Source organism: Columba livia, chromosome 12 (assembly GCF_036013475.1).
Source record: "Columba livia isolate bColLiv1 breed racing homer chromosome 12, bColLiv1.pat.W.v2, whole genome shotgun sequence".
NCBI lineage: Eukaryota > Metazoa > Chordata > Aves > Columbiformes > Columbidae > Columba > Columba livia.
The window spans coordinates 8248698-8268696 of record NC_088613.1 but is presented as its reverse complement, the minus strand read 5'-3'; the positions used below and the strand labels follow the sequence as shown (position 1 = coordinate 8268696).

General features: G+C 40.6%; 1 protein-coding gene across 14 annotated transcripts in view; it reads left to right on the top strand.

Moving 5' to 3' along the window:
* The window catches only part of HTR2C (5-hydroxytryptamine receptor 2C), a 241176-nt gene that overhangs the window by 193123 nt on the left and 28054 nt on the right, over nucleotides 1–19999 (top strand). For 13 of the 14 annotated variants that reach the window (XM_065077688.1, XM_021284989.2, XM_065077687.1 and 10 more), the window contains one exon: nucleotides 7888–8088. The exons of the other annotated variant lie outside the window; for it this stretch is intronic. In XM_065077688.1, coding sequence (XP_064933760.1) covers nucleotides 7888–8088 — 201 coding nt within the window. The remainder of the gene's footprint in view (nucleotides 1–7887; nucleotides 8089–19999) is intronic. 14 annotated transcript variants of the gene reach the window in all.

The following is a 19999-nucleotide window of genomic DNA, read 5'->3' as shown; positions in this document are numbered from 1 at the left end:
GAGTTATGCTGAAATCAAGCCAAGGACCTAAAAAATCCCTCTCTGTATGGTTTTGTGTCCTCTCACTAGCATCAGAGCCAGTCCTAAAGTAGAGCCATAGTCTAAACTTTATTTGATATTAGACACTCTGGGTTCAAGCAGATGGCTTCTTTGTTCCAACCAAGGTAACTGCTCAGCAGCCAGCTGTAATCTGAATAATTCCACATAATTTTCAATTTTGAACTTTAGTTTTCTCAAATGATCTGTATGTTTTGGCAGCTATTTCTTGTGATAATGGATCTTTTTCAATTTCATCAGAAATGGGAAAAACCACCTGTTATTGTCACATGTTTCTGCAATTTGTTATGAAACAGTTTTTTGGAAAATATTTATGTTTTTACATTTAGAAGGTATTCATTTGGGGTCTGTGTTTGCTTGTGAGCTTATTTTCCAGTGTGGTGTTGGTTCAACTATTGTTTTATTAATTGTTTAAATAATGGGTGAAGGCCAATCCATAACCTGCATGAAGGAAATTAAAGGGGAAGCCACTGTCCTGCTATTGTGCTGACATACAGAACATCAGTAGAAAGAAAAGGTTTACTGGTGTGAATTTTTATTAGATTGTTGTTTCATTTAGATGAAGTATTATGAAGAACTTATATTACAGAATTGTGTGAAGAGATCATATCTCTGTTGGAGTTAAAATGCTGTAAGCATTCCTTTATATGAAATTGGTGATACAATTCAATTAATTGTACCATTGCCCCGGTAACTGTCTATAATGTCAATGTAAAAATTCCAGATGCAGCTACAGATGCTTGAACTGTGAGCAAACTACATTACTTTCCTCTGACTTCAAACATAGTTTTAGTCTCTACCAATAAATGAAAAGATGAATGTAACACATGAATTCACGGAATGACAGACTGCACCAGAATAGTTTGGTATTTCCCTAAGAGAAGAGATGCTGCCTTAGCAAACATTTTATTAGCAGGGTTATTTTAAGTGTAGTATGTAATAAAGCCGGCTCCTTGCATTTAAAGTATTACTTAAATGATATACAAGCAACCTTTCCCTAGATCAGATAACTGCATCCGTTCTGGCTTTAAATAGGTTTCTTTCTTAAAAGTCCTGTCAAGACTGCAAGTGATTGCCATACTAGATAGAAAGCAAAACCTAGTACAGTTGTTTAAAATTCTCAAAACAGCACAGTGGGCACAATTGTTTAATTTGGAATAAAAGACAGTCACATCAATTAATCTCTATAACTTGTGAAGAGGGAACCAAAAGGCCTTTGGAGGCCAGTGTTTCCCTCAGTGGTGGGGGGTTTCTGATGGAGCCACCACACTGTCCTGTGCCCATTGCATGTTGCTCCCTGCCCGAGGGCCACCCGTGCCATGCTGGCAGCTCTACGAGCTGAAAAACAAATAGCTGAGAGGAAATCCAAAGCTCAGGAACAGTGGCATGGCCCAGTTTGGATGCGATTGGTGGCACAGACTCAAGTAAATCCTTTGTGTGGTGTTGCAATGTGGCAAAATAGCATCTTCTAGGTTTGAGTCAAGTGCGGGTTGCCAGCAGTGGTCTCACCAACACTGTATCTGGACCCAGTGTCACCCTCCTTGTCTTACTAGGTGGTCTCTTCCACCCTCTTTGCCACCATATCACCTGAGAGACCATTCTCTGCTGAGCATCTCTTGGTACCCTCAAGCCTTTTGATCTTGCAGCATTCAAGAATACAGTTCCTCTCATACAAAGCATCTTCATTCTTTGTGTGTAGCTTATGTTCCAGTGCTTGTCTGTGTTAGAATATACACTATTTAAGGGATGCAGGCAGCTTTAGGATTGTCTTTTTTTCCCCTAGAAAAATGCAGGCGAGAAACTTAAAGGTAAACTAAATTTCTCATGTAACCCAGTGCCCGGGAGTTCAATATGTCAGAAAAACATTAAATTCCACTCTGATGATAAATCAGCAGCATTGGCAGTGCTGCCCTTGAGACCAGCTGTTCCTCTAGCCAGGAAGCTTGACTGCACATTCGTAACCTCTTCTGTGGACGTGCTGGTAATCACTGAGGATTGTGGAGGGTCAAGCAAGATGTTCTGTACTTCTCAGGCATGATGGATATTCTCAGTGCTCTTGGTCGTGTGACTCTCAGGGTGATACGGATATCTTAGAGTAATTTGTCTATGTAAATCTGAAGGAAATAAATTAGCAAAAAAAAAAAAAAAAAAAGAGATACATAGCTTTACACCTACTGATGTGGTATTTCAGGCTGAGAAATTCTTTACTTCCTAGATAAGAGAGAAAAAAATAATTTAAATTCTTTCATTCCCTTGGGAATAATGCAATGAAGTAATGTTAAAATTGTGTGTAATTGCTTTCTATTTTTGTAAAGCCTGTGGCAGCTATGAAACTTTAAAGGGAATACGGGAAAGCTGGTTAGTATAAAATGCTTCAGTTGCAATACCTTAATGGTGCAATGGGGATAAAAAGACTTTTAGAAGTGGGCAAGCTAGGCTTTTTCCTACAGCCCGCAACAGTTGATTTCTGTGGAATGTGTGAAATAAACTTCAAAAGCTGCAAAATCTATCAGAAAATGACAGGTTTGGGGTATGTCTTCTGGGTTGTTGTTTCCTACTGTTTGTGCACTGCTCTGAGTTACATCAAGGAAACCTGAGTGAACATTGTTATTGAGTATTGTACTCTTCTCATTTTGGAAGGCTCTGTCCTCATTTCTCAGGGAATTAGGTGAGACATCTCTTGGATTTTTGTTATTGAATTTTCCAAGAGTCAGAGCACTACACAGAGATCAGTGTATGGCCTGGAACAGCTCTATGGCAGCTGGCGGAGGATCAAGAGGTGCCTCGACTTGTGCTGTGTTGCGATGTTAACTGCTGGGAAATTGTGCTTTGTATTGGGATTAAGATTTATTCTAATATAATGATTTCCTACTATTTGTAGTTCAATTCATTGAAGACCTACTAGTAATTAAAGAAAATGTAAATACAGTAAATATCAGAACACAAAAATGAGAAATATTGCATGTGTTTAAGTTTTTGGTCAAGCAAATGAACAATGTTAAAGGAGACTATATTTGAACAGATAAACTTCTCTAGTTCTTACTCCACATCTCTTAGCTCTGTGGCTTTCTATATGTATGCATATGTACATATATACATATACATAGTTGTACGTGTGTATATATATATATACAATGTCATCATGAGCCTAAAAGATATAATATACCCTTATTCTTTTTGTGTGGTTTTGAAGGGTGTATTTTATGCTTTTCTCTATCATGATAGCAATAAAGCACTGGCTAAACACAACAAATGTGTTCTGAAGCCTTTTACAAATTCCTGTTCATGGTCGGGAAAGAAATCGTTGCTGAAGCTTACTGTGAGTCTGCTGTGAAAAATTTCTGAAGCTACAGGGATGAATTTTACATAACTCCTCACTTTATTGTGGTGTAAGCGGGTATTTTGTAGCTATTATTCTAGATTTGTACCAAGTGTTACACTGCATTGCATATTTCCAAGAGGTATTCTGGGGCAAATTGCCTATAGAAGTAGTAAATATGTACAAGCAATACCCATGTATTAAAATTTAAATATAGTAAACCAGTCATCTGTAGCGTGGGGGACATTTGTGTGTGCGCATGCAACTCCTATCTACACCAGCTTAGTGCAAAAAGCTCGGTAAAGCTTGTGAGATTTTGTTTGAGGGTTTGGGGATAAGAAAGGGGTTCCACAATTTCTTTTCAGCCACAGGTCCTAACACTTGTTTTTTTTTCAGTTAAACCGTTCTCATGCTATCTGGAATGATTCTGTTTTACCATTCAGCATAACTAATTTTTCTTCCTTTTGCTTTATTTTGGATTATTCAGTCACCTCCTGCTGCAGATGCTGGTAATTTTTACTCTCATGCAGTGAACAGCACAATGACCATAATAAGTGTTATACAACACTTCTTACCTATAATGCGTAAAACCTCTGACAGAAGTGATTAAATTTCATTGTTGCCATCTTTTTGATTGAAAGAACAAAAAAAATAAGGGAATTCTCATCTGACAGCAAATTAACTACACACAGAGGAGGTCTGTGACTTTGCCAAAATGCTTTTGAGTTTCTGTATTTTGCTACCAGTAGTTTGTCCCCGTCTCAGCTGTTCGGTGACACACAGGAACTGTGGTTTGCTTTTCCATCCCAGTGCAGGAGATGAAATCCCACTTAGGGACCTTGACTCCTGGTTAAATATGAGTGTTTGACCCACATTTCCCATGAAGACTGACAACATCTTATATTCCATGAGATGGTATTCAGCATTGGAGGTTGAAGTGATATACACAGGCATTCTGAAGAAGTTTCCTTCCAGGGTTTCATACCCAGTGTTTTTTATCCTGATCAGAACTAGAAGCTAACTGTGGTCTAAATGTCATATCTTTACAATAATCCTCTATATGCTTTTCTCTATTAATTTGTCCAGTGTAAACTTTTAGTATCCATAAAAAGTCTGGACATAAAAAAAAAATCTTCAGTTTGATTACATGCTGGCTAAAGAAATATTGCCTTTAGTTCACACCGGTTGGAGTTATCTAATTCACTTCAGCACTCTCTTATTTGATCTGCTAACCAGTGCATTAAATATATGACTGATTTTAAGGCCACAATTTAATTCAAGGTACAAAAATCAGAGTTTCTTACAAATGATTTGGTTCTTGCTTACCCCGGTGTTCAGAATTGTTTCATTCCTTCTGGAGCCAAGTTTGAACTGAGATGCATGCTTTCCATTGGAAATGGGATACTGAAGCTTAGAAATGCTGGGGTCCAATAATTCATTTTACTCAGTCATCTGGACTTCTAAGTATCTGGTAATTGCTATACTTGGTGTATGAAATGAGAGAAAATAGAAGAAATTAGAGAAACGTTACCTTCTGTAGATGTATTTTGATGATAAGATTATTTTAAAGGTAAAACATTGTTAGCAGACCTGTTTTTTCAATCCTTGTTTGCGTCTTGGCATAGCCATAGGGCATGTTTCTTGTGTTTTGTACATTTATTCAAAACAGAATTAGAACATTTTTTTTTCATTTTGTGCAAATTACTGTCTTTATAGGCTGTGTAGGTGTTTTTCAAATGCAAACACCATGCTTACTTAAAAGTAATTGCATTTTGACATAGGATATATATTATGCCCTTCTTATCAAGGTATAGTCATAAATTACAAGCTGCCGTGCTACAAATTTCCAGAGTGACATTTTATTATTGCATATCATTTTAGGAAACTTCCTGAGAAAGTAAAATGTCTCCTCATATAACTGCCTTTTCAGCTAGAAGCATAACTGAGTGCCTTGGGACAGCAAAGACTAAAAGGATTAGCCATTGGAGTGCTCTCATATTACCTTTACCTTTAAAGTTGTCCTGACAGGTTGCGTGGGCATTAGTTCTGGGCAGCATTACTGTAATTACTGTATCTGTTGGTGGTTGTGGTTCCTGCAGTGCCAGGGGTGACAACAGGTGACACCTACTAATCTCACACTATGGGTATGAACGTTACTGTCAGTTTGGCTTCTGCTAGTGTTTTGGTTGTAATGCTGTTGTGTAGCTCTCATCAATAGCAGAAGATGTTCCAGGGGGAATCAGTTATGCGAAGTCTTTGCATAGCTCAAAAGAAGTAAGAGAGGCTGTTCATCACTCAATAATGCTGAAAAGGCAGCTGCTGTACAAACCTCTTCCTGGTCTAGCAAATGTCAAGAATCAGATTGTACCCCCTGTAGTGCCACAGATCAGATTGAAGATGCTCCCACACACAGGGAGCCTGGAGGCCTCATGTCCCTTTCTGGAGACACTGGAAACTTCCCGGCCATCTGCCTGAAGGGAGCGAGCAGCCATCACCACCATCATCACTTTCCCTCTGCTAAGAGGATGCTGCACAGTCACAATCCCCCCACACATATTCACAGGAACTGCTTCATCCATCAGGGCACACTCTGGTGCTTTTCTCCAAGTCTCATAGCTCATTTCAGCCTGTATCAGAAAACTGGCTCTAGCAACTCATAGGGAGAAGCAGTGAGGAATCAAGCATGACTGAAGGTGTTTTAGCTTGAGCTGGCAGCAAAAGGCTGGGGCTGTACAGGGAGCACGGGTACCATGTGAAGGAGATCAGACTTGTTCTTCCCTCAGCATTCTCTGAAGCATTGTTAAAGAGCAGGTAAATCAGAGGTGTGTTTAGCTGGAGCTCTGAGCTCACCGGAAGGCTGATGGCAATGTTGCAAAGTGTGAAAGAGGGCAAGGAGGCTCAGAATTTGATCATACATTCATAAAGGGCCTGAATCAGAATTCAACCGTGTTCAATTTATTTGTACAGCAGAGGTGCCTTTTAAAGATGCTTTTAAAGTGCTTTACTTGATTCCCTTTGATAAGGACAATTAAATGCTTTCTGCTTTGGGTTTTGCTCTGCTTACAGTTCAGCTAGTAGGGGTGATGCAAATTTGCTGAAATAAATAATGTATCTCACCAGAGCTGAGGTCTTCTTGTGTGGGTTTCGTGAGTTACTCAACACTTCCTCTGTGGCTTTCCCGCTGGTAAAATGAGCTACTGTGTCCATCTCATTCTGCCATGCACTTTGTGAAGGGTTCTTGGGCTTCACTGGGACAATTCATAATAATTTGCTCTGATTCGGTTCGTTTCAGGTGTCTGTATGTAAGGTATCCTGGGTCTCTCTTGCATGAGTAATTTGTTTCAAAATATGCTTTCTGAGACTAACATTTCTCCCTTTCCATTCAAGATCAGTAAGATGGAGCTGCATCGTTCTTAATATAACGTTGATTCTGCAGAGTGATGTTTCTGATCCTTAGGGCAAACTTCAAGACTGCTTTAGACACCCCTGTTCTGAATGAAGACACAAGAATCTCATTATTCAACTGTTATGAAGTCTCTCATGTTTTCAGCAGCTATAGATACTGTTGACTTGTTTTCATAAGTGTGTTAGAAGCCCAGAGTTTGGCAGGACATGTTATTGATCTCCCACAATCCATTCTGGGCATTAACATGGGAGTATCATTCACCAATCAATTTCCTCTGAGCTTTAATTTAAATACAAGTGCCCCTTGAGGATCTTCCTGAATCACTTTAGCTCTCAGGCTGTACTTCAGCACTGAGCAAACTTGTTAATAAATGCAGGCACCCAAATTAGCTGCATGCCTGCCGCTGTCAGATGTAGCTATCTAATCTGTTCAGCTTGCTGGCATATTTGTTTCTGTGAAGAATAGTACTCAGCTCTGTCTGCCTTCAAAAGAGTTTTCAAATTTCAGCCACTCAATCCCAGCTGCTCGGTAAAGAGGCAAGTATTCCTCTGTTATTAAGACTTGCTGCCTGGGGAAAATATTTAAGGCGAAGTAGTGTCATTTAGGTAGTTGTTAACCTGTGTAGAAGAACTGTCTGCTACGTTTCTCCTAAACAAAGTGAGATACATTGAGACGGCTTTAGAAAGGATCTGAGTGAAGTTAATGCCACATAGTGCTATGCAATCCATTAAAAAAATGTGATAAGACAACTATAAATTAATTTAATATTTGATTTTGTAAAGATATGGGGGAAAGGTTAAGAAAAAGGAACAGAGCTAGAATGGTCACTTGGAAGAATTGCTAAATAAATGTTCCTTTGCCTTTAGTTACTGGTCATGGAAAACAGATGTGTGGGAGCTGGCTACAGGTTTATGGAGTGTCCGGAGCTAGAGACTGCCCAAGGAGAGGCCCTGCAAGAGGTTTCTGTGTCCACTCCTTGTGCACGTGTCCCTCCCTGGTATCGCAGAGTTAAAATATTCCAACAGTTTCTCAGAAATGGTGGCCTAGCTTCCCAAATTATTTCCTTTTCTTTTTTCCTTTCATTTCTTTTCTCTCTATGTTTCAGATTATGCTTGGCCTTTGCCTAAACAGTTGTGCCCTATATGGATTTCCCTAGATGTGCTCTTTTCAACTGCATCTATTATGCATCTCTGTGCCATCTCTCTTGATCGGTATGTAGCAATACGCAATCCCATTGAGCACAGTCGCTTCAATTCCCGCACCAAGGCTATTATGAAAATTGCTGCAGTTTGGACCATATCCATAGGTAAGCAATGTGGCTCACAACCTTAACTGTGTCTTAATGAATAATAGTGTTACTCCAATTTTCATTTAGGATTTTTAAGAGGATACTCAAATTAATTTACCTGGCCTGCATGTCTGAAGATAATAAATGATTACTGGGAAACAGAAGTTTTTCATTGCGGTTGATCACTGACCAAAATAAGTAGTCATTTTTCAGAATACCACCACTTCCAATGCTGAAGCATTGCTGCTGTGTACATATCAATATGCCAATAATGACAGTAACACAGACAAATGGTACTATAAAACTGCAGTGTAAACAAAGAGGAGAAGAGGATTAGCAAAGACTCTGGAAGGAAAATCCAGACAGTATAAATGACATGTCTATGCTGCAGTTGCTGCAGTTAAACTCACTCAAATTCTGGTAGCAGCTGAAGTGAAGCAACGCAGAATTGCAAGCAGGTGAACAGCGAGGTATTTATTGCTCCTGCACAGGCTTTATAGCCTGTATTATACTCTGCCACAGCTGGATTGCTGCTAGTACTGAGCTGGCAAGTTTCAAGTCATAGTAAATGAGTAGACATAAAAGAAGACACTTTTGTATCACTTTGATAAAAGGCAATAAATAAAGCAGCAGTAAAATAAGGAAGAAAAAGAACTGTGATAGCAAGATGATTGTAATATCACAAATTACATGAAGAAAAATATTTTGGGGAGAATACTTTCAATGTGTTTTATAAAAGAATCATTTGGAGCAGGGTCAGAAGAACTGTATGACCACTTTCCTCTGCTGTATTGCCTTTTTTGTTTGAATAAGATGCAGTCTTACAAAGATTTAACATTTAACTTTTCTTCTCTAAAGCGGTTGTCACTGTCAGTGCTTGTACATGTTTCAAGCGCCTGAACTTCTCTTGGGTTTTGTCTGCTTTAGAAGTGGAATATGAAGCTGGATGTCTGGGTGCTGTGGGGGCCACTTTTGATGAAGCTTGCCATGGAAAAAGGCTATGGAGAAAAGCAAGAAAATGGCAGAAATATATTTCCTTTCCTCATGAATGTTACAAGAATATCTGTTAGAAAAAAAATTTCATGTGCCATAGGCCTTCTGTGGGTCTTCTAGGTGATACAATCCAGAGCAAAATTTGATTTGGTTTAATCAATTAATTTAAGATTTTTTTTTAATTATTTAAATTCCCTGTGCTGCCTATTTGGTGTAGGAAAGAAAGCTGCTGAATTCTGTGCATGAACAATCACATGCGAACAACTTCATAAGCAGGATCCTCAGGCTTGATTTGCACAGGCGGTTCAGAGACGGTACAGAATCTGTGCCCCGGGTTGTGCTGTAACATAGAGGGAGCAGCTGGTATCCTCCCTGCCCCTAGCAGAGCCATTTAAATCTGTCAGCAGCATTAAGTAGCACATTGCAAAATTTGGGCAGTAAGACTGTTCTGCTTCTGTTTCTGGAGCTAACTTGCAGATTTTTGCCTATACTGCCTTACGTGTTGCAGACATATCCTTAAACATTTTGGCTAGCACTGAATGTGGCCGCCTGCAGGAATACCCTGAGGGCTGAGTTGTGGTTTGGACTAAGAGTCCAGGGAACAAAGTAAGGCAATTAGTGCATGCATGGTTTGCTGAGTAGACAGACTAGTAAGCAAATCTGAGGCCTGACCAAACAGATGTAAAGACAGACATAGACCCACTTCTTCCTGGAGTTACTGGGTGGGCAATGGGCTCAGGACAATGGAAAATAGCAACATTATGGGCTGTACTGTCCCCCGAGGACAAAATTACCTGAGCCAGGATAGGCAAGGTGACTGTGCTGTTGTAGAGTGCAAACATGTCACCCTGTCCAGCTTTTTTGGGTGATGTTTAACAAGTCTGCATTTATAATAGGATGTGAAACAGGTGAAATAATGCACACTGAAAGTAGTAGCTTATAAAGCAGATGGAGTGGCACTTTTCTTTTGCAGGCACGTGGCTTGTCAGCCCTCAGTAAGCCAATGGGTGCTGCATTTGTTTCCTAGCACCCAAAGTCTTTAGGAAGAAGCTGTGAGCAGTCCCTCAGTGGGATATCGGCAGTGCTCAGCACTCTGGGGGATGGCCCCAGGCAGCACTTCCCTCACCCGTCTGGAAAGGGAGATGCATTACACCTGTACCTGTGTGCCCCCCTCTGCTGAGGGTGTACAGCATGTCTGGGCTTTGTCTATGTTTTGTTCATTCTCTTTGATGCAGATACAGCTGGCCAAGGGAGGGTGTTTGCTTACATCCCTTTTTTTGAGGATACAGGCAGAACTGATAGTCCCCAGACACCCTCTCCAGGGCACTGGAATGCCATTGGATTTCTACCCTTCCCAGTGCATGCAATAGGGCTTACCCATTTACTTGAACTTTCTCCAGAAGGCTGATTAAATGGAGAAAAAAAAAGTACTCATAGTATGTACCTGGTTTATTTTAGCATAACTATTTTTACTTCATAAATTAATCTAGCAATATGACAGATACAGGAATAAAATGAACATGAAATGAAAGAGCTCACCCAAAGTATGTTGTTGCTGCCTTCTGGCTCTTACCTACTTCTCACTTGGAAGGCCCAATGAAATCCCATGCAATTTTCAAGAGGATGAAGCAGGTTAAGTGAATTCACCCTCCCTTCAGTATTAAGTATCACAAATGAATTTGTACATTTCTGTACATGATGAAGTATCAATTTCAAAGCAGCACTTAAATGCAGGTTGCTTGGTTTGCATTTCCTAAATCCTGCTTCAGTTGGACTGAAGAAACTTTTAAATGCACCCCATGTAAAGAACCCTGATTCAGTTCCTGAATCAGAATTTAAAAGTGGAAGTAAAAAGCATGTAATTTATCTTAATTTAGTAGCTTTTGCATTCCATTTTCCTGAAATGTTAATGCTGACAGCAAAATATATAATAGGGGTTCTTTGCTCACTGAGCTATGAATTTGGCAGATTGGAGAAGCCTAAACCTATGATTAGGTTTTTAAGCAGGGGAACATAACAGGGCCTTCCTGTCTGTTGATAATTACTTTATGAATGGGTCTTTTCCAAAGCCCTCTTTGTTCCAGATTAAAGTATATCACAGCCAGTTGTCCCATGTTTTAGCAAATGTAACCTGAGCAAGACTTTTTGTGTTCAGTTAGTGGAAAAAGAGGATGCTGTGAAGTGCTGGGATTATAAAAACGAGTTTTGTGGTAGTTCACACTGTTCTGAGGCTGGAAATAGAAATGTGAGCAACAGAAATAGCCACACAATTGAAAATGAAAATAAATTATAGACGTGAGCTTGCTGGCAGAATCTCAATGTTGTTTCGAGGCTTCAGATTTTGCACAGTTGCAAGTGCAAAGGTTTTCACTAGTAACATGTGAACTTAACCATCCCACCAGACTCCCTGTATCCTGCTCTGAGGAAGGTGGCCTTGGGCCACCCTGACCCCGAGAGGAGATCCCCACACAGCTCTCAGCTGGGTGATGGGCAGCTAGTCAAACTCTAAATGCCCACCAAGTAATACGAGGCAAAGTATAAACCAGATAAATTAATATAAAATAAATATCACTTTGGAAATGTGAAGGAAAGCATTTTGAGGACGTGGAAGGGTGTACACACGTTGCTTCTGATATGAAAATAAGTAAAATATTTTCATTCTTAAGTTTCTTGCGGGCCAGCTCTGTGCCTGCTAGCACAAAAGCAGTTTTCCTCTGCTTCCCAGAAAGTTCAAGGTTTGGCTATTTACAGCCAGTACCAAAATTACACATGCTACCAGTTTCCCAACTCACAGTTTTACATCCTTAGTAACAGTGTAAATTCAATTGATAAATGGCGGAGATAATGTCATCCTTTAAATTATGCTCTTTGTATCAGTGCCATAAGCAGACCCCACGTGTCCTGTTTCTGTTTGAAAACAGGATAAGTAACAAAAAAGGGAAATGCACTGTTATGTTAATAACATGATATGTGGTTGGACTTTTTTCTTTTCATTCTCTCTCTGACTCAGTAATGATATTACAATTTTGATTTCAGGTAGATATTTGGGGTTTAAGTACATAATAAACCATTCAACTTTAAAAAGGAATTTTACATCCCCATTTAAACTTTCATACTACTTCATTGTCTTATTGAGGAGGTGTATTTGTAGAAGTGTGAAAGACATGTGTTGCAAGGATCAGTAAATGCTCATCTGGGATTAAGTGACCTTAATTCTAACAGCTTTTTGCTCCTGCCCTGGGTGTTCTTCTCTCACACAGGCTGAGTAGCCCCATGCATGCAAACTCTCCTAATGATGTCCTTATGGAGCCTCCAGGTACCAGTTAAGCCCTCCCCATCTCACTGGTGATAATCTCAGTGGGAAATGATACTCAGCTTGAGGAACATGCTTTGAGTGGCACCACTGACATTAAAAGGAATTGTAGTCTCCTTACAGGCTTAGAGCAGGTTGTGCTGGAGTAATTCACATTGACCTCCTTTGGGTCACAGGTTTAGAGCATGTTTGCATTTCTGCCCATATGTGTGTCTCTGGGATTAGGGACTTTCTCAGCAAGGCATTTGTTTGTTCCCATGGTGCTGATGAGACACTCTTGCTCCTGAGCACCCTCTGTTCTGTGCTGGGCAGCAGCTGTTCCTGAGAGACCGCATTTTGGGACAGGAGCACACACACGTGAATTTCTTTGCAGACTTCAGGCACTGGTTAGCAAACAAACCTTTGGACATGTTTCATGAAAAAAAAAAAAAAAGGCAAAAACATTGCTAATGGAGAAGACAACAGATGGAAGGTAAAAATATGTTACCAGGATTTTGTTCAAACCTTTCCCACCAATCAAGCTGGTTCTGTTTGTAGCTCATCACATGGAGATAAGGAAGCAGCATTAAGGCAACTATCACTGGGAAGACAAAGGTTAGACAGGCACCCTTCACCTCCTGGAAGAGTGTGTGAACTCCTGACTACCAGCACTGCTGTGGTAGAAGGACAGTGATATTATTGCTGAGAAAAACGGTTGCATGTTAGTAAAACCTGAGAGATTAGCATTAGTTTCTTTACAGATTTAGGAGAAAACTGTATTAATATACTTTTGCCCTGTTGTGCTTGACATTATAAGTCTGACAGTGTGTTTGACTGAAATTCTTCCTGCATGAGCATGAGGGTCATAGCTGATGATTTCTGTAGGCAGAAATGCTGCGGTGGTGGTGATCCTGGTAGTTTTTGTTAGCCTCAAGTAAGTGTGGAGGTGGTGTTAGCATTGCAAGCCAGGGTACTGCTTGCTTCTGGTAGAGCAGTAGTGCATGTTTGTGCCCATAAAACTGTCTTCTGGTCGTGTCTGAGACAGAACCCCTTGCTTTATGGACTAGAGCATGACACTAGGACTTTTTCTGCCTCTGTTTCCCATTCATTAGAATTGACTACAAGGTTATTTTCTCTGAAGACATTATTTTGCCTGAGTGATTGTACAATGATTCTCAAAGAGGGGTGTTGGTCTCCATAGCACAACAGCAAGAGTAATCAGGGTGAGGAAGATCATAGCAGTTGATAACAAGTTGAGTTTGTATCAAGGGAACTAGCTAGGGATTTCAGGCTTTATTGGTTTGTTTTTGTCATCAGACATCAGTGAAATGTTTTGCCTGGGGCAGCAGCAGACAGTGATAGTGTGTGTTTTGCACAGAAGATGGGTTGACCATCCCACCATATTCATTCCCAGGGGCAAGGGAGATGCCAGTGTCTCCTGTTTGAGGTTACTGCATCAGTTTAGGCATCATTGTTTGATTTCTTGGGGAAGCTGAGCCCTGGGAGCAGGTATGCTATGAGCAGGAGCCCCATCACCCTTTGTTCAAATGCACCATTGGAAACATGCGGCTGAGCAAACCAAGAGAAGTAATTTAGCAAAATAGAAGGGAAAGTGGGAAAATACTTTCTTTCTTCTGTCTTTTACTGGTGTTTTCTGGTTTTCCGTCTGGGTTTGGTTTATTCAGTGCTCTTGCAAGGTTTAAGTAAAGGTCAGCAGCTTGTTCAGGCACTGTCAGTAATTACATTCCTCTGTTTGCAGTTGTGCTTGTTGAGGGCACTGAGATCCTTCAAAGTTCAGTCCCCTTTTATCTTTGACTTTAAATCAACACAAGGCTGGCACTGTTGTTTTATTAGAACAGTTAGATAAACCTAGACCTAATCTAGCCCTGAAGGTGCATTGTTACTGCATAAGCACATGGAATGCACTGCAATTAGTCTGCTGACATATGAGAAATATACAGAATTTTTGTGGTTTTGAACTCTTCGAAAGCCCACGTTCTTCAATTTTCCTCTTAAGAACTTTGCTTTCTGAAACTGGTGCCTTTTCTTTCACAAGTCAGGAGGCTACTGTCTACTGGGGTTTATTTCTTGCTGTCTCTCAGTTATTAAGAGAGAAATGTGCAGGCAATTTATGAGGCACGTCTCTTAAGAAATCAATCAGTTTTGGTTTAGTTTTCTTTTTCCTTTTCTGAGAAGGTTAGGGTAGTCTGTTCCTGTTTCCTCTAACAGATTTCGATGCTAATGCAGAGTTACAGCAGCTGCTAACAGGTGAATGTCTTAAGATTTTAAGATTATTTTGTACAACAATGCATGGGAGATTAAATATATCAATTTAAACATGCAGTGTTTAGCATGGACAGCAGTGTTCTTGGTTTTTCTCGCTGTGTTTTTGTTGTTGTTTTGTTTGTTTGTTTGTTTAATTCTGTGTAAATGCCAGGAGGGTGGTAGTGAGGTCCAAAGACCACCTGCATTGGCAGAACTCTTGCCATGGACCACAGCAGACTTTGAATCCAACGCTGACACCAGGAGAGGTGATCCCTGGAATTCCCAAGCCCCTGTACCTGTAGCAAAATATGACGCCTCTTCTGTTCAGCCCTGAGAATCCCAGACATGGAAAGACAGAGTACACCCATACATAGGCCTCTGTTTTCTTTAGTGAGGTTGTTGTCCCAGGAGGAAATCAAGCATCTTCTTGTGTAAGAATGTTGTGAGAAAGAATGGAAATTACTTCCTTCCTTAGTGGAAATAACCATCAAAGACTCCATCTATCTAGTAATCTCTATCAGTCTCATGCGCTTTAACAGAAAAAAAACCAAGATATTAAACACAAAAACATTATTGTTTTTCATTTAAGTCTAAACTCCGTGAAAGTCAATTTGGACTTATTAGCTGGCTTTTTCTCTGGAACAAGCTAGTAAATGTTTTACAAAGCCACATTTGTAGTTGTTTGGATTTTGTTTTATTAATTGAGAATCTGTGAAGAGCATCTGTTACTCTGTGTCCACAGCATCATCTCAGTCCCATTTGGTGAAGTGTTCTGCTGGCTTAAGAATATCTTTAAAGCTGACAAGAATCAGTTAGGACAACAACTATAATTGGATTTGTTATCTGGAGGATGTCTCTCTTGCTTCCCACTGCTCTGTCAGGCAGAAGCTAAAGGAGGACAGAAGAGAAAAAAATCACAGTTATCTTCTGCCTTGTGAACTGCTGTGGTGAGAGGGGGATGTTCTGCTCAAACTGCTGCCTGGCAGAAGGGTACACGGAGCTTCAGATGTTGAGTCTAGCAGGGACCTGGTTCATGGCTTTTTGGCTGGTTGTGGCTGGTTGTCTCTTCTTACTGGGATGAAACCAGTTGCCCTAGGCACTGCTCAAACGTCAAGCAAGAGGACCAAGTTTGCTTTGAAGAGCAAAGCATGATATACAATAAGGTTGCAAAGCTTTTACCTTGCAAATTTTTGGAACAATGCCACCTCTCTTTGGGAATTCACTGTTGCCTTAGTCAGAAAGGGCTATTTGACACAACTGGAAAATGCCTTCAAGGCTGGAGACCTCAGCTCACTTTATCAGCCTGATGTTTGTTGGTGAAGAGTGTGTCATCTCAGGTGTAAGGCAAAAGCTCAGGAAACGCTCTGCACTGGGGCTGGGAGAATGGAGCAGCAGTAGGGCTGGACAGCAGTAGCTTTGGAGCCTCTTGTCTGATTTGGCACTAGGCTCCTTGTGCTGGTGTAGTGAGTTTGGGTTTCTCTGACCAACAGACCTTAGTTCTTAAATTACGAACAGTTACAACCACACTGGTAATACTGTGGGTCGCTTGAGTCAAGTGGAGTTAAATGCTTTCTCTGTGCTTGTTCAAACAGCTGAACTCAAGTAAGGCAGGCATTCATGTTTACTCCTGTTCAGGCACCATGGGAATGCTTGGTGGTAAGCACGACACCTACTGATTGGGACAAGCCTGTTGAAAACAGGGCCAGGGTGTGAGCTGTGTCTGCAAGCAGGTATTTGTGCACTTGGGATTATGGCAGCAGCAATTTTGCAGTAATCCCCCATGAAGGAAGCCCCTCATGGGTGTCTGAGGCTTTCCATGCTTCCCTTCTCACTGCTGGGGTGGTGTAGAGTTGGTCACTGTTGCCCAGGTTGTGTAACAGACTTAGTTCCCTTTAGGACTGGATTGTGGGGTGGATCAGTGATCAATCTCATATTAAAGAATGAGTTGGAAAGGACAAGTGTGAGGTGGGAAAAAGCATTTGAGATGAGGGTGATGCTGCCCATTCAGCAATACCATATGCTAACTGACAGCTGAATGAATATGTGCTGGCAGCTCTTCCAAGGGCATCTTTCTTCCTACTGCTGTTAATAATGGGATTTTCCTGGACTGGAGGAAAAAGCAAAGACCTGGTACTCACTCTCTTCTGTGTTTTATCAGTTTGAAACCACACTTGGTAATGAGAGAGGTGATGGACAGTTTTCCATTACAGCAGCTACATCCTCATTCCCTGTCATCAGTGCTGTCATCTCATGCTCATGCAGAGTTTTACACTGCTATCAGTGAACTTGATTTGTTTATTCATCATATCCCAGAACTAGGTTATTCTTCCCAAATGTACTTCATATGTGTGACCATGAAGATATCCCCAAATCTCTCATCTTGTTTCCCTTGGTTAAAGCAGTAACAGTAAATTCAGACATGACTACTTCATGAATGAACCTTTATTCATTTTGGAGTTTTATTTCCAAGAGTATGTGTTATAGAGGGCTCTATAGTATAAAATTAACTATGCAAATATAATCCCAGTGCAATGCCATTGATAATTCAGATTTCTTCTTTGTGTGAAGACTGGTCTGTCCACCTCACACAATTTCTCAAATGTCTATGGTTTGATGGAGCTCAGGCATTGTAAAGATGTCTTTAATGATGAAGAGTCACTGGCTTGCTGGGATGAAAGTTACTGCAGTCACAGGGATTTGGCACAGGGAAGGTAACAGGGGTTAACATCTCAGAAAGGAGACAACTGCCTTGCCAAAGGTAAACTGACAGATGTTAGCATGTAGAGGGAAAGAAAACCAAATACTGAAACTATCACTTGGGCTAAGGAAACACATACTGTAATAACAGAAGACATTTATAATCATTACTTTTCAGAAGAAATTCCTTCACTAGATTACTGGCAAATAGTAATTTTATGGTAATGGCAAGTTGCAGATGTATTCTGCAGAGTCCTGGAAAACACTTAGCTGGAATGGGAAAAATGGCCTAGTTAATCTCTTTAGCATGTTACTCTTCCTTTTTAGAAATTCAGAGTCCCACAGGATTAGTTTTAAGACCTGTGCTGTTCACAGCAACCCCAAAAAAAGCAATCCAGACACAACAATGACCTCAGCATAGGTTATTTCTCAGGTGAAAGAGCTAAGGGAGGACACAGCCAGCCCCACAGATGTGTGCATGTGGAATGAGTGCTCACGGACGGTCGGGTGGCCAGAGGGTAGAAAAGGGAAGACACAAGACATTCTGCTGCTCTCTAACTGCCGAGATGTGCAGGGTTGTTTTTTTTTTTGTTCTTTCTTTAAAAGGACAGAGAGGAATTTGCAAAGAAATGGAGAAAGATAATCAAAGGCATAAAATGAGTTTGGCATGAGAAGAGAGTAAATAGAATAGCATTCTTCAGTTCTAGAAGAGATATCAGACAGTAGGGATGATAGAGGTTTACAAAATTACTGAAAAGGTGACCAGAGAGTGATTATTCACTGTTTCTTACAGTAGAGGAACTCTGGGGAGTCAAAGGAAATTATCAGGCAGCAAATTTAAAATGAGAAAGAAATACTTTGTTCATGTGACAGGTTGTGGAACAGAATGCTGCTGAGTATTGTGGAGTTATAAGTGAGATAAAGAATTCATGGAAGATAGGTCTCTCAAACGTTATTTTATAAATGAGACATGGATGCAACTTCTTGCTGTGGAATTTTCTAAGCTATAATGCTGAAAGCTGCCCCATTTTGTACCATGGTCCTAAACTGGTACCTGCCAAAGAAAAGAGACAGGGCTAAATGAACCCGTGATGGTCTAACTAGATCTGCCCCACCATGTCTTTTCCATGTTCTCAGGTACACATAGGTTGTGGTATATCAAAACATGTTGTTGCTTTTGTTGTTTTTGGCTGTGTCTAGACAAAATTATTTGGAAGGTTTTGGGTCTGTCCTGTTGTGGGACTGAGATCCATAGATCAAGGGACAAAGCTTGGATCTCAGTATGCATGAAGAATATTGAAGTGAGATCCAGTAATCTCACATGAGTCCTGCATTCCCTCTTCGGTCTGTCCCCACAGTAAATTGCTGATGACTTTCACATGGTATGATAGAGCAGCTATACAGATATATATTCCTTAGAGGAATGCAGTGTTTGGGGACATTAAGTAAATGCATCTCAACTAGAGGTATTCAAAATGCTTTCGTTCTTTCATTCCTTCACTCTGCAAGGGAGAAGCCAGTAGCTAGCTGTGGATGTGGGCTACCTTGTACAGTCCTGGACAGTTGTGCTTCAGGCTTGAGATGCTGATTGCTCTGCCAGTGTGCCAAACAGCATGGACACACAGCCATCTGCAGAGAACCTCCCTGCAGGGCTTCTGCTTCAGAAAGGCCTGATGTCCTGAAATCCCAGGCAAACAAACTGTCCTGGGTGATGCTGAAGAGGAAAAAGGATCCAAAATGTTCTTAATCTCACTTATCTGCCACTAAGTCCATGACTGTAGAAAGTGCTGTGCCACGAGGATAGAAGAGAAACTGCCTTGTCAAGGGCAGTGATTCCAGAGGCTTATTAGTCTGCTTAGTGCTTAGGAGTAGCTAGAAGCTGTGCTCCAGTTCTTATTATAATTGAATCATTTCAAGTTTTCATCCTTTCAGCCAGAGGGCTTGTAGCTGAGGTTCTGATTTCAGACCATCATGTCAATTTGATTACCATTTTAGCTACACCTTTTCTACTCTCATGTTGTCTGTTCCAGTTTTTAGCCCTGTATTCACGATAGAAGGATAGGAATCAGGCAGATAGATGCTGCAGCCTTTTCATGTGACTATGTAATTGCCTTCTCTAAGAATTCAAGCAAGACTGTGTATGTGGTACTTCTTAGTTTCACACTGCTTGTGGATGACATGCCTGGGCAGGCAGACCTTGCAGAAGTCACTGTCTACTTGCACCAAGATAGTTGATAAGGAAAAGCCGTAAGCTTTTCTACCATGTGTCTATGATACCATGAGAGAAGTGGCCATTTTTCTGTCAGGATTATTTTAATGTATTTAAGAGACTTGCTTCTAAATCTTTATAGCTGTAATTCTTTTGCATTTTGATAACTTTCTTCTTTAAAGTTTTCTGCTATCTATCTTATGTCAGTGACTTTAAACCCCCCTTCAAATGGCAAGCATGGAGTGGCCAACTGGAACAGAGCAGGGTAATGACTGCCTTTTCTACACAAATCACATATATGCTAGAAAAATAACTTGATAAAGGAGTTACACTGCATTAGCTGTGTCAGCTATGGAGCCCAGCAAAGCTGCAGTTGTTTCTAGTGAAGGGTGTGCATGTCCTGGAGCTGTGCTCCCAGGATTATTGTTGCACAAGGTTCTCCCTTCCACCTGGGAGAAACAATTTCTCTTTCA